Source organism: Pelecanus crispus, chromosome 11 (assembly GCF_030463565.1).
Source record: "Pelecanus crispus isolate bPelCri1 chromosome 11, bPelCri1.pri, whole genome shotgun sequence".
NCBI classification, from domain to species: Eukaryota; Metazoa; Chordata; class Aves; order Pelecaniformes; family Pelecanidae; genus Pelecanus; species Pelecanus crispus.
Window position 1 is genome coordinate 6666291 of NC_134653.1, and position 14224 is coordinate 6680514.

At 47.0% G+C, this 14224-nt stretch overlaps 1 protein-coding gene across 2 annotated transcripts in view; it reads left to right on the top strand.

The window, feature by feature from the left end:
- INTS1 (integrator complex subunit 1) overlaps positions 1-14224 on the top strand; it is a 35471-nt gene that overhangs the window by 15881 nt on the left and 5366 nt on the right. Inside the window, exons 28-47 of one of the 2 annotated variants that reach the window (XM_075718198.1) lie at positions 171-269; positions 644-768; positions 1452-1706; positions 2413-2572; positions 3201-3341; positions 3762-3942; positions 4026-4155; positions 4678-4796; positions 5864-5951; positions 6591-6817; positions 7718-7841; positions 8309-8442; positions 8840-9032; positions 9309-9436; positions 9913-10025; positions 10609-10722; positions 11625-11695; positions 12237-12328; positions 12445-12554; positions 12983-13546. In XM_075718198.1, coding sequence (XP_075574313.1) covers positions 171-269; positions 644-768; positions 1452-1706; positions 2413-2572; positions 3201-3341; positions 3762-3942; positions 4026-4155; positions 4678-4796; positions 5864-5951; positions 6591-6817; positions 7718-7841; positions 8309-8442; positions 8840-9032; positions 9309-9436; positions 9913-10025; positions 10609-10722; positions 11625-11695; positions 12237-12328; positions 12445-12554; positions 12983-13098 — 2720 coding nt within the window. In that variant the 3' untranslated portion in view covers positions 13099-13546. The remainder of the gene's footprint in view (positions 1-170; positions 270-643; positions 769-1451; positions 1707-2412; positions 2573-3200; positions 3342-3761; positions 3943-4025; positions 4156-4677; positions 4797-5863; positions 5952-6590; positions 6818-7717; positions 7842-8308; positions 8443-8839; positions 9033-9308; positions 9437-9912; positions 10026-10608; positions 10723-11624; positions 11696-12236; positions 12329-12444; positions 12555-12982; positions 13547-14224) is intronic. The other variant, XM_075718199.1, reaches the window with a different exon arrangement.

Sequence of the window (14224 nt, forward strand, 5' to 3'; positions counted from 1 at the left end):
AATTTGGAGGCTAACTTGTAAAAAAAAACAAGGCTTAAAAGCATCATGTTTACAAAGTCCACAGGAACAGCAAATTCCCTTCACTGTGGGTGCTGTACAAACAGCAACCAATTCTGTCCTGATTTAATAGAGAAGGCAAGATGATGATGTGTTTGTATCTTCTTCTTCAGACTACATGGCTCACCTCGTGGAGGTTCAACATGAGAGAGGAGCGACAGGAGGCCAGACTTTCCACTCCCTGCTCACTGCATCCTTACCAGCCCGCCGAGGTACTGCCTGGGATAGCCTAAACTTCCAGAGATCAAAGCCCAGACTTCCTTCCTCCATTGCTGTTGAGAGGGACAGGAAGAGCTGTCTTCAAAAGGGGTTGTGTTGCAATATATCAGAAAACTACAGTTAGACACCAGTCCTTGCTAGAGTTTTTTGCTCCTGGTGAAGGGGGAAATTCCAGTATTCTTGGAGTTTACTACAATGAGTTGTTCTGAGTGGTATGGAAAAATAGGTTTTGCTTGTCCTTGAGAGAAAAGCTACTGAATTCCTTGGTAGTTAGAGACTGTAAAGTTGAAGGTGATCCAGGGTGGGACTCCAGATGCTAGCTACCATAACAGCATTTTTTTTTTTTTTTCTTTTATGCATCTTGCAGACAGCGCTGAGACTGCAAGGTCAAAATCTAGTCCTGAGAACTCTCAAGGCCAGAGCCGAATCCGGGCCTTAAGCCAGGTCCGGGTTCTGGGCCCAGAAGATGATCTAGCAGGCATCTTTCTGCAGGTACTGGTATAATCTCTAGCTGATTAGCTACTTCCCTGCAGAAGCTTTATGAAACCTGTTTCTCTTACACTTCCATCTTCTGACCCCCTTCCTCCTGCAGTGTTTGCAGGCAATGAGGCAGTGCCATTACAGCCTTGTGGAATTGATACTGGAAGGATTTTTTTTTTCTTGTAGTTTGAACATGATGTGGCTTTTTATCATGCCTAATATTGTCAGTGCCTACTAGCATGTTACTGTCTCTGCACCTTGTTTGTTCTGTGTATAGTGCCTTTCCTCTCAGCAGCGGGCGGAGGATTTGTGAAATGCTCGCAGGGCCTTGGTGGCAAAGCTGTGTGTAAACAGCATTTGTACTCTGGCTTGTCTGCTTGCAGAGCCTGCTTCTCTCCACTGACTCCAGAAAGAGCCTACAGGGAATTAATTGGCCAAGTTAGTTGCCTGTATTTTGGTAATATGGTGGTTCCCCCACGGTGTCAGTATTGATAGTCACGTTGGGGTCGCATAGATGCTGCACCTGTTCCTGTACCAGGCACTAAAATATTGAAAAAGCTGTATCAGAAGGTTCCAGTTAGCCCACAGTCAGTATGATTGTACAAGGTAAATCAGTCCTCTGCCTCAGGATGTTTATTGTATAGCAAGTCCTTCCATTTGCTCTCATAAACGTATTTCCTTCTGTATCCTACCAGCTTTTCCCACTAAATCCAGACCCACGATGGCAGAATTCAAACCTGCGCCCGCTTGCCCTGGCGTTACAGCAGGCCCTGGGGCAGGAACTGGCTCGCATCCGCCAAGGGAACACACAGGTGACCGGGATCACAGCACGACTTCTCCAGGCAGTAGCTGCACTGATGAACTCGCCGCACAGCGGCGCATTGGTGATGGCAATGCATCGTAACCACTTCATCTCCTGCCCACTGATGCGCCAGTTGTACCAGTATCAGGTGAGCGGTGTAAGATGAGAATCTTTGTAGCATTTAACAAAGAGAGGTGAGGAGGAAACAGAAAGTCTGCAATGCATCTGCTCTGCTGTGTGCAGACCCGCTACCCGTGTAATGCTGGAAAGGAAGCCTAGGGAGCATGACACAGAGGGACTCAAGTTGCCTGGACATAGGCATCTGGATGCAGGCTGGCCACACTAGCCTACCACTGCTGAGAACTGGGGCTTACATGCAGGGTTAGGTGTGCCCTACCTAGTCTGGTAACTGTGCAGCACTGTGGGTTTGCAGCTGTGGGTCTCTGCTGGGTTTGGGATCTCTAGTCTGCTGTTTTGTAGCATGGACATGTCTTGCAAGCCAGGGCATTTGCAGACAACTTGAAAGCTGAAGTGTCTAATTCCTTAAAGAAATCTTCAGAGCAGGCTGCAAGTTATTCAATGAAATATTTCATTCCTTTCATCGTGATGAAAGAAGGCATGAAGTTACCCCTATTTATGCTGGGAGAGGTAATATGTGTGTGTGTGTGACTGAGTCTTCTGCCTTGCATTTGTACACTAGAAGCTGATGCCTTGATTTGAGTGAGCTCCAGTCCAACAGAATAAGTGTGCTCTGTGTATTCCTGGCAGCATGTGTCACAGTCTGCATCTTTCCTGATATCTTTGTTGTATGCTTGAAGTGTGTATAAGCAAGTCTCTTTTGCTGTTCTCCCCAGCGCTGCATGCCACAAGACACTGCCTTCTCCTCGCTCTTCTTCAAAGTCCTCATGCAGATGCTGCAGTGGTTGGAGAACCCTGCAGTGGAAGATGGTCCTCTGCGTGCTCAGCTGAAGGCCTTTGCTGTGCAGTACTCCTCAAGGCACAGGATCAGTGATGGTACTGGCATTGTGCAGCTTATGGGACTCAAGAGTGGGACAAGAAAGGAACAGAAACAAAACTGCACCCAGAGCAGAAAGTGGGATGGGCTGCCTTTTAGAGAGGTGCACTTAGGAGTAGCGAAGAGGTTTTGTACTGTGCTATATAAACTCCATGAGGATGCAGACAAGTGATTTAGCTCTGGGAGTTTGCAGTAGACACCTGGTAGCATCCCACCAAGCACAGCAGATCTTTCAGGGAAAACTTCCAATTGCATGGGCCAGGAATTCTGTGCTAGCTGTAGTCCTGAAAGATAGGCGTGCAAGAATGCCTCTGGAACAAGGTCACATCATGACTTGTAGAGCTATTTATCATCGCCACCCGTTGGGAGGAGGAGTCTATAACCAAAAGCTTAGGCATGGAAGTGGATTTGTGGTTACAGAGTTTTCTCTTAGCCACATGTCCCTGTAACATGCAGAAGAACTGTCAAGGGTTTTGGTGGGAGTAAAATTGCAGTAGATTATAGTGTGTTTGTATGTTTGAGTAGTTGTACCCTGGAACCACATTGGGTGGTTCCCTTCTGTAGAAGGGAAGCCTGATGTGGGGGCTGGCCTGGCCCTGTGATGCCAATGCTGTGATTTCTTTGCAGTTCGAGGTGGCTTCTTGCACCTCACAGAAGCTCTGACTTTCCGTCGTGACCCTGACTTGATCAGCTCCACGGTACGTGCCATCATTGCGACCCTGAAATCAGGAGAGAAGTGTAATGTGGAGCCGGAGCTCATCAGCAAAGGTATGGCTGTCCTCCTGCTCTCCTTCCCTGTTGCAGCAGCAGGTTGAACTGCCAGCCCAGCAAGGGAGTGCCTAGTGTGCAGGCTGTGGGAAGCTGCCTTCTGCCTGGATCAGAAAATGTGAACTGATCTAAACTTGGTCCTATCTTGTATCAACTCCTTCCCCTGCACTGGTATGTGGGTTTATAAACTGTGATCTGGGGCTGGGATGTCTCTCGGCAGTCTCTCGGCAAACTGTTGGTTTCCACTAACAAAATCAGAAATGGAAGCCTACTATCCCAGATAAAAATGGCTTCCCTCTTCCTTACTGAGCCAGGCTCTCGGGAATGCTGGACCGATTGCCTTCATGATACTCTTACAAGGTTCCATAGCTTTCACCACATCCTGAAGTTAATGAGTGACATCTTTTCTCCCTCTGCTAGTCCTTCAAGGTCTGATTGAAACTCACTCTCCATACTTGGAGGAACTCCTGACTGTCCTCTTCTCAGCTACTGTTGAGACCACTGCCAGGTTTCCTGCCATGAAACCAATTGCTGTGGTGAGCTCCTTATTGCTCCAGGACAAAGAAGAAACACCAGTGAAGAAGGAGCTGGACAGTTGCAGGTGAGCCTAGGCAATGATGGGAAATCACTGATAGGTCTGGGTTCATGACATCACCACTCATACTGGCTTTGTTTTCTCCTCAGTACTGAAGCAGCTTGGCTAGGGCCCTCCTCCGGTCTTCTTAATGACTGGCTGGAGATGCTGGACCCAGAGGTGATCAGCAGCTGCCCTGATCTCCAGCAGAAGCTACTGTTCTCCTGGAACAAAGTAAGAGTTGTTGAGTAGAGGGACTACTGTGCTGAAACCGCCTTTCTGGGCTACTGACCTGCACCTGGAAACAGGGCAAGGGGTAGTTCTGTGTTTTGCCACATGTTGCTACACCAGTTCCAAAGCAGTACAGGCTGACTAGGAGGGGGATTCTGGTGCAACCTTCTCGGTGCAAGGCTTATGTTTCATCTTATCTTGGTATTTTTCAGCTGTGTTCTTTTCAGGACTTTGAAGTGCATAACAGACACAACATAGTCCCATAACAGCCCAGCCAGCTGTGGTATTGTTGCAGACAGATAAATAGCTTGCCCAGAAGTGCTATGCTGAAGCTAAGACTAAAACTGAATTTCATGGCTGATGCTGTGTTCTGTTAGAAAGTACTGCAGTTCAAATCCTAAATCCACGTGTTGTCTTCTGTGTTGTCTGCTTGCCTGCCTCCTCATCCTTCTGTAATATACATAGTATCTCCTACATCCACCTCGCAGCAAGGATCTGTTTATTACATCCTTCCTTGTTTGGTCCTTTCAGGCAGGGTCCCAGGTGCCCTCCTTCCACCCGTATCTCTTGGCTCTTCTCACTCACCAGTCCAGCTGGACTACCCTGCACCAATGCATCAGGCTTCTGCTTTCCAGAAACCGGGAGCAAAGGTGAGTCTTGTTTTTTGGGCCTAACAAGGAGTTTTGAGTTGGGCAAGTCATTGCGTCTGAGAGAGAACAAACAGAAGCTGAGAACAAGAGCTGCCACGTTCCACAGTGCGTCTGCCAGGAGATGTAACCCAGCCAAAAATAAGCTTTATAAGAAGGATGCTGATTTTAGTCATGCTGATTTGTGTACCTTGATATAAATATTACCTGCTGTTTGATGGAAGCAGTACATAAAGATTTGGCTGTGTTCTAAACAGGAAGTGCTAATCACTGAGTAATCGATCTAGCATTGCCCTTGTTGATAATCTTTATGAACATGGGGTTTGAAAGATGGCTTGGATAGCAGACTGATGGCAGTCTCTGTACCTTGGCAGGCTCTGCTGGATCTTTTGGTTGTACTAAACTCCTTTACCAGTCTTTCTCTAACCCCCTTCCTGGCATCAGGCTCCCAGTTCTGATCTCTGGAGCAGCCCTAGCTCTCAGCTTCTACACATTGCTCTCAAATACTGAAGTGCCACTGTAGCAGTACCTTGCTTAAACTTGTATGCTTATGGACCAGGAAATGCTAACACCTAATAGTAGTAATTCAGGACATGACTAAACCAGCAATACTTCTAAAGCTGTCAGCATTTCAGTTTGTTTATTATTTTATTATTGATCTCTTGCTCACTAACAATTTTATTAATTTCTGCAATCCAGGATAACAGCCAGGATAGGATGTTCCGTACACTGGGACAGCAGGGTCACTGGTCTGATTGTACCAATTGTTTGTGCTGATGACCAGCTTCTGGCCTTGTGGTGCAAGACTCCGTGTAGCTGCCACACTCTTGCTGAATGCCATTTGTTCAGCTCCGTACCCTGTGCTGTGCTTATTGCAACAAATATTTAGTCATAATCTGGGAACAGAACCAAACCCCTTCTCAGGACTTAATGGATCCTATTTTTACAGTTGCAGATGTTTCTTTCTTCACAGTACTCATGATGTTTAGAGACACTACCATGTGTTTGTGTGCTGCCCGAGGGCTGCGTTGACTCTAATTACAAATCTGTCTTCTTTTGTCTTCTGGCAGGTTTGACCCAACTGCATCCTTGGATTTCTTGTGGGCTTGTATTCACATCCCTCGGATCTGGCAGGGAAGGGACCAAAGAACTCCTCAGGTAGTGGTTCAGTTCTTCCAGGATTCCTCTCTGGATGGAGTGAGGCAATGCTTTCACAATGCCTGATTTTTCCATGGCCCAAGAGGTGGCTGGAGTGATACAGGTGCAGCATGCCAAGTTTGCTGCCTGTACCTCAGCTGGTTACTTAGCTGCTCTGCTATGTTACATATTACAGTGGCAATTTTGAGTCCAAAAAGCTGATATGAACACACATAAGTTTGCTTGCTTGGCATTTCCTCTGTAGCTGCTGCACCAGTTGCCACAATATCTGTTAAACATCTAGGCACAAGGCTACAGTGGTGAGCAAGCTAAAACCCAGTGTGGGATAATTCCCATTTCACCAAGAAAAGGGGGTTGCATCTCTTCTCCACAGAGGAATTTCTTTGGTTTGGTGACTGAATTACGGTTTCTGTCACATCACACATGCTGAGTTGAAAGTAAATGAGTTCAGAAGTAGAAAAGGGGTAAAGAGATTTCATCTGGGGCTGTGATGCATGCTTTCAGAGCCCTAGATATGGGGCCATTCTTAAGTCTAGTCCTAAGAGATGTTCTATTCCAGTTGGGGAAAGTGTGACTAGAAGGAACTAAGGATCTAGGGATTCAGTTTGGATTCATTTTGGGTGTTCTCTTGCATTACAGAAACGCCGTGAGGAATTTGTGCTCCACCTAAAGGCATCAGAATTGATCAGCATGGTGGAGCTGATCCTGGCTGAAGCAGAAACCAGATACCAGAACACAGAAGAGGCCTCCTGCACACTCATCCAGTCTCGACTGCCTTTGTTGCTCAGTTGTTCTCATGGGGACCTTGAGAGCATCAAAAAAGTAACTGAGTATCTGACCAGCTGCATCCAGCAGTGGGGAAGCAGGTGGGGTTGCAAATGGGGAGCACTGTCTACTCTAATTGTAGTTACTTGTCATTTTAAGTGGTACTTGGACCAGGAAGGTGACTTTTAAAGTTACATTTCAAGGTCCTTTTGCTTTTAGGACTTCAGAACAAAATGCTTGCCATGTTTTTTGTCATGGTTTTGGGGTTTGGGTTTTTTTTTTGTTTTGGTTTGGGTTTTTAAAGTCAATGGTTATTTTTAATTACCAGTTCCTAACATGGGATTTCTTGTCTACTCATCCCTTGAATCACTGCTCATAACGCATCCTGCTTCTGACCATTATGATTGCTCTCAAAGCTGAATGGAGACTAGATTGTTTCCTAACAGCTATGCTAGCACTGTGGGAAGAACAGGAAGATGGTGTATTTGTGGCAGTGAAACAAACTGACATAATCCTAACCTCGCTTATGGGGGTGTTAGAAAAGATACTGAGTAATCTCAGTTGCCATTGCATTGTACTGCCTCCCAGTACAGACTATGCCAAGGATCTGTGGAGGGCAGGTGTGTAGAAAACAGGCTGTCTAGTCTGAATAGTTGTGTTTCTGACTACTCTTCCAGCTGGGATGGGGATGACCATGAGTACCATGTACAGGAACTCTTCACTGGAGATGTAAACAGAGCTTTCTTGTCCTGTGCCCCTTTGTAACTGCAGTTTTCTAACTCTAAATGGCCTAATGATGCATCCCTGTAGACTCTGAATGATTTGAGTACTTCAAAAGAAGCAAAGACTGACAAAACACTGATTCATATTAGCAGTGGCTGCTCTTTTACATGGTCTGTTTGCCATATGCAGGAAGGCTGTTACTAATCTGATGGGTCTGGGATGTTTGCTGGTTGAACTAACGTAGTAACCAGTGGCTGACCTCTCTGTCTTTCCTTCAGCTCTGTGGGAAAGTGCTGCCAGGACCTTCTGCTTCAGATATACCTGCAACTACCTGAGCTCCTTGTGCCTATGCCCGAGATGCTTCTCACCAGTGAAGGAGCCAGAGACAGCAGCACTTGCAAGGTAAAGTTAGAGGCATAGGAAAGCCCCTTTCTAGTTGTGCACCCAGAGTGGATGCTACCTTGATGCCCAGTCTAAAAGGAGAGGACTGGCAAAAGCTTCCTGGGTCACTTGTTTTCTTTACCTTGCTCTTCTGTTGCCCCTTCTCAGGAGCAGAGAGTTCAGGTGTGGTTTATTTTGCAGTGTCCTTCTATAAAATAGTATAAGCTCCACAAGCTTCTGTGTGCCAAAGGCTTCCGTAAAGCACAAGTGGGCAGGTGTCTGTCTGCTCCTGCTTTGATGTCTGTAGGGACTGTGGACTTCAGATCATGTGCCAGCTGGAATGTTGCATCTGCTCGCAGATTCTACATGAAAATAATTTCTGTTAACCCCCACTGTAGTTGGAAAGGAATTAGGAAACGCTGCTGAAGAGGCAGGGGCTTGATTGTGCTTTAAACTTCTTAACTGTTTACTCATTACGTTTCTTCTAGCTCGATGCCCTGGTTCACAGATTCATTAACCTCCTCGCAGACACCAGTGACTCCAAGTCATCAGAAAGCCGTGTGTGGGATGCCAATATGGCCTGCAGGAAGCTCGCTGTGGCCCATCCCATCCTGCTTCTCAGGTACCACTCTCCCCTCTCTCTCTGCGTGGCTAGCGTTCATTGAAAAGCATCCACTCTTGTCCTAGAAGGGGACCGAACTTGCAGCAATCATGATGGCTGTGACAGAAACTGCATTCGTGTGCAAAAGTCAAGACAAAGGGCAGCAAAGTCATATCTCTTTTAATGAGGCAGCACCTCTTTTGGCTCCGTGTCTGTCTGGAAACAGTCCTCTTGGAGTTGGAGACTAGAGAACAGAATATAGGTGGGAAATGGGGCTTGCTGATTCTTTGGATACAGGGATCAAATCCAGAATCCTGGGAGAGGATAAGGGACGCTTCCTTCCAGGAACTGAGGTGTAACAACAGGTAACTTTCTAGGAAGAGGCTAGATCTGGATTTTCTTTTGTTTGGCGTTTCAGGCACTTGCCAATGATTGCAGCACTGCTGCACGGCCGTGTTCACCTCAATTTCCAGGAGTTCAGGCAGCAGAACCACTTGACCTTCTTCCTCCATGTCCTGGGGATCCTGGAGCTGCTCCAGCCGCAGGTCTTCCAGAACGAGCACCAGGCGGCACTATGGGACTGTCTCCTGTCCTTCATCCGTCTGCTGCTGGTAAGAAAGTCCTTGTTCCCCCTCCATGCGCGGGCTGCCAGCCACTAGATGGAGAAGCTCATAACGCAGGGCCAGCCCAGCTCTCTTCCATTTGAAGGGAAAACCTTCATATACCTAAGAACAAAAAAGTGTATCAAGTACCTTGGAGAGCTTGAAAGAGGAGGCAGGAGATCAAGAAGCTACTCCCTCATCCCCAGAGGTGCAGGATGGGGCAGTACATCACTGCTTTTTTTTTTTTTTTTTTTTTTAACTCTCATCTTCTTGATCCTTTCTCAGAACTACAGAAAATCCTCACGGCACCTGGCTGCCTTCATCAGCAAGTTTGTCCAGTTTATCCACAAGTACATCACATGCAATGCCCAGGCAGCTGTCTCCTTCTTGCAGAAGCACTCGGATCCACTCCAGTAAGCTTCCTTACTCCAGTTAGCCCATGCTTGGCTCATGGAGAGCTTGCACAGTCAGACAGAAGACAGCAAGAGGATGTGACAAAATAGCTATTAATATGGCACTTTTTCACCCTTAGCTCCCTTAAGTCTCTATTGAGATGAGCAGCATATCCCTTTTTATAAGTGAAAACTGAGCCTAAGGAAGTCAGATGATGATTTCAACTCACTTAATGGCCTAAACACCCTATTGAGGCATTGTAGTGCCCTGCAGTCATTTCCAGAGGGCCAGCAGGAGAGTCTTTTCCCTGAGCGATGGCTGCAGGGTCCCACCGGCAGATATGGGGAAAAATGCATTTGAGTTCCAGTTATGATGAATGGAAAAATCTTGTTTCTGGTTCTGAGAAACTATTCATTTTAGTGTACGTATATGTGCTCTTACTTGTCCTCATGATCTTACTGCTGTCGAAAGCTAAATATGCCATCTCTTCCCCCAGTGACCTGTCATCAGACAACAGTGACCTAGCAATGCTGAAGTCCCTCCTGGCTGGGCTGAGTCTGCCTAGTAAGAGTGGCATCCTGGACAGGGGCTCTGATGAAGAGAAGGATGGTGAGTCTGAGTGGGGGGAAGAGTTATCCCAGCTGGTGAACCTGCAGTACATTTTGGAGCACAGATGCTTTTATGGGCTGCATGCTGTGCTTGTTCTTCTCATAACAGCCCAGCGAAAGGGTACTTAGGGTGGTGAATGGCAGTTGAATACACAGCAGTTTGGAACCAATATCTGGGATGGGTTAACTTGTTTTCCTGTCAGTGATATCACTACTGGAGCAGAAGAACAGCTCTTAGCACCAGCGAGTTTCATTGTTGTGGATTTTGCGTTCCTCAGCCACACTTAAGGATTGACCTGTCAGGAGACCCTAGGGGTACATCCACTTCTCCACTGTTTTCTTTACAACTTGCATGGGAAAATTTTTCAGTACTAAAATAGCTCAAGAAGTTTCCTTCTCTTTGCATCAGCTGAGGAGTACCAGAAGATGCAGTGAGGCTAGAGACATTTGAGAGCCAGGAATTGTATTGCAGTATTGTTGGCTGGCTCATGATACACCGCTATACTGGCAGGGAATACCGGACCTGTTAAAACTACATAGACAGGTCAGGAGTGACCTGTTGTCTCGCTCGCTCTCCCCACCAGATGAAGCAGCAGCTGGCTCTCTCCCCCTTGTCAGCGTGTCTCTCTTCACTCCTCTCACGCCAGCTGAAATGGCCCCATATATGAAGAGACTCTCTAGAGGCCAAACGGTTGAGGGTAAGTGAGGACCTGCAGAGCTGTACAAAGACACAGGACAAATGCAGACAGATGCCAACCCTATTACTTATCTGTCAGCTACAGGCTAGTTTCCTGTTTCAGTCTTGTGTTTGGAAGTCTCCAGCAGTTAGGATGTAGCTTTGTTTTGGATTAACTTGTCCATAACTTTCTGTGATTCTGTGACAGAGGCTTCCTATGATGCTATTACCACTTAGCTCAGCAGTGCTGCAACTGCCTCTGCTTTGGGGCTCTTCAAAGATCTTGTAAGTGCTCTGGGAGATAGTATGAGTAATTCAAGGAGTGCTGCTGTTCATGTTGAGCCAGGTCTGGAGTGCTGATAGGAGTGCCATTTTTTTAATGATATAAAAATCCTAAACTGATGAGGAGCAGGATTTTTTTAGAAATCCCCAAATGTCCTTTGTGGAAGAAAATTGTGTTGATCTGGCATATGGGAACAAGATGCTTCTTCTCCGAAGGTCTTCTGAAATCACAGGTGTCCAGTGTTCAGACCAAAGTTGTGGTATTGGGGTGACAGTTTTACTGCCACACTAGAAACAGGGGGAAGAAATCCTGCCTGGACACTGTTTTTAAAAGAGGCTTTCTGTGAAGATCTTTCAGTTACAGAAGGAGGTGTTCTGGCATCAAAACCTCACACCCCACTCCACTCCTTCTCCTGTCTGAGGCATGATAGTGCTGGTGGCCTCTGCCTGGGCAGGTTGGGGTGTGCTGATCTAACACGTGACCCATCTGCTCTCTTCCTTTTTGAAGAATGCCTTTATTACTCTAGCTCTGTGTGCAGGTGGGAAAACTTGACTGCTTGGGAGATTGGATTTGTAGGGAAAAAGATCCTTTGCTGGATCAGTGAATTTCAGTCACCCCTTTCAATCTGTGTCTTCCATCAGACATCCTGGAGGTGCTGACAGACATTGATGAGATGTCCAGACGGAGGCCAGAAATTCTCTCCTTTTTTGCTGTGAGTATTAGTGTCTCAAACTGCCACTGGAAGGAAGAGATTCTTTTCACCAGAGTCTGTGTTGCACAGCCAGCTTAAATACTGCCCTTCCTCTGCTTTTTGGGTGGTTATTGCAGCATCTTAGGAGAAATTTATCTTCAGTTAGGCCTTCTGACAGCAGGTGGTATTTACTTCCCTACCATCTTCTCTCCATTGCATACTGGGTCTGCCATCATCCACTTCAACTTCTTTTTGTGTCAGAGGAAGAATTAACCCTCTGTCTTCTTCCCAGTATTGGGGCAAGGAGAGAGCAGAACAGCTCTGTCAAACACTGGAGCCCGGGGAAAACTCAGCTGTCCCATGTGGGCTAAGATTACAGAAGGGTGCTTTAAAGTATTCAAAACCAGGATAATCCTTCTTACAGAAAGGGATTTCCTGGCTCAGCCAGTACCTGCTGGATGTGTGTTGGGCTGGATTGGTGCTGGAGAGGTAGTAATGCAAGTCTGAGGAGTTTGTGCTCCCTAGATGGCTCTGCGATCCTAATTTGTGCATCTTCTTTCAGACAAACCTACAGAAGCTGATGAGTTCATCAGAGGAGTCATGCCGAAATCTGGCCTTTAGCCTGGCTTTGCGCTCCATTCAGAACAACCCCAGGTAAGGACCACTGGAACTTAGGCTATCCTGAGTCACTGATGGGCACTGGATGCCTATCTTGCATCCCTGTTGATGGTGATCTGGACTGTACTGACACTATCATGTTTTGCTCCCAGCATTGCTGCAGACTTCCTTCCCACCTTCATGTACTGTCTTGGCAGCCGAGACTTTGAGGTGGTGCAGACAGCACTGAGGAACCTGCCTGAATACACCCTCCTTTGCCAAGGTAAGTTGATACTTGTCACCTCTGGTGCATGCTTGGCCTCACAAGGGTCAAAGCTGGGCTCCTGTGCTAGGAACAGCCTCCCTGGGATGCTGCCAAGGGTCAGTGTTGCCTAGACCAGGCCATCAGACACTCAGGTGATCTATATCAATAGTAGCTTTGGTCTGAGCATCACAGGGCAGATCTGTCATAGAGACAAGGGAGGCTTCCTTGAAGTAGAGTTGCTCCCTTAGGATTTTCTCTGCTTTGTGAGCCCTCACGTGATCACATGCGTACAGAGCTATTAGAGCGTGGTTTGTGCCATGTTCTTATGGAAGGAGAGAATTTCTTGCACAGCTGCAAACGTTCATCCTGGTGTTTGTTGGTGGATTGCTCTTGCTTGTATGTTGGAGCTCTTGGGTCAGTCCTCATGCTGTCTTTCCCTTTCACAGAGCACGCAGCAGTGTTACTGCACAGGGCCTTCCTGGTGGGGATGTATGGCCAGATCGACACCAGCTCTCAGATTTCAGAGGCCTTGAAAGTTCTGCACATGGAGGCCATGATATGAACATGTGGTTCTGGGAGCTCTACTTCCAGAGGAATTAATTTAACTGGACTCATTCAGCTGCATTGAAGCCCTGTAAGAAGACAGTGTATTTCAGTCCATGTGCTGGAGGATCAAAGAGGTGATGTAGCAGGCCAGACTGTGCTGGAAAAGGAGAGCGTGCTGACTGAAGATCAGAAAGGGGCAAGGATCAATCTGGCTGGCTAAGACACCATTATTGTGGGAGAAGAATCTCCTGAACATTGTGCCAAACAGGGACCACTTCCTTCATGGGGTCTTGGGGCAGTGGCTGTCAGTTTGTTGTTTGAGTTTCTCTTGTCTCTCCAAGAAGGCAGAGCTGCTGGGAGAGCAGAAGGGAGTGCTAGCCCTTGCACTTGAAGTCTCTGCACCCTCTGTGTTGGAGGGAACATGCAGATCTGTGCAGGGGGAGAGACCACTTCGGTTTCTGGGGGTGGGTGTTTTGGTTTTTTGTTTCTTTTTTAATTAAAATTCTCTTTGTTTCCATTGTGCCTTTCTCTGCTCGGTGCTGCCTTGGGTGCAGCTCGACATCCCTCTCTCCCTGTTCTTCAGCCTCTTGTTATTCTAGACAAAGCATCTCTGGAAGACCTGTCTCCATGGCCAAATGCTCACAGAACTATCTTGGCCTTTTACAAATATATGCAGGAAATGGAGGAGGTTTAGAAGGGCCGGTGGGGTATAATAGATGAGTTTGGTCAGCAGCAGCTGCTGACAGGGCAACTTTTAAGAGGTTCCTTAGAAAACTTTTCTTTAAAAACAAATAAGCAAACTTCTTGGTACATCTGCAAACATCCCGGCAGCTGGCCACTGTCACAGTGGAGTCTTCGAACAAGCAGCTGGGTTTCCTCTGTGGGATCCACCAGTTCCTCCCTGTGACTCTTCTGGCCACTGCTGTCTGGCCCTTGTCCGCTGATAGCGGTGATGGCTGGTTTGCCAGCTGTCATTTGAGGACAGAGGAGGAGGTGTCTTCCTTCCCTCTGTTCCAGAGAAATAATTGCCACATATGCTTATTCTCCAGTCTCAATCCTAGTCACCAGTTTGCTTTCATGTCGTTTGTCTCTATTCCTCTGGCACTCCACTTGTTAGTAGGAATCTTCATAGTATTCTGAAG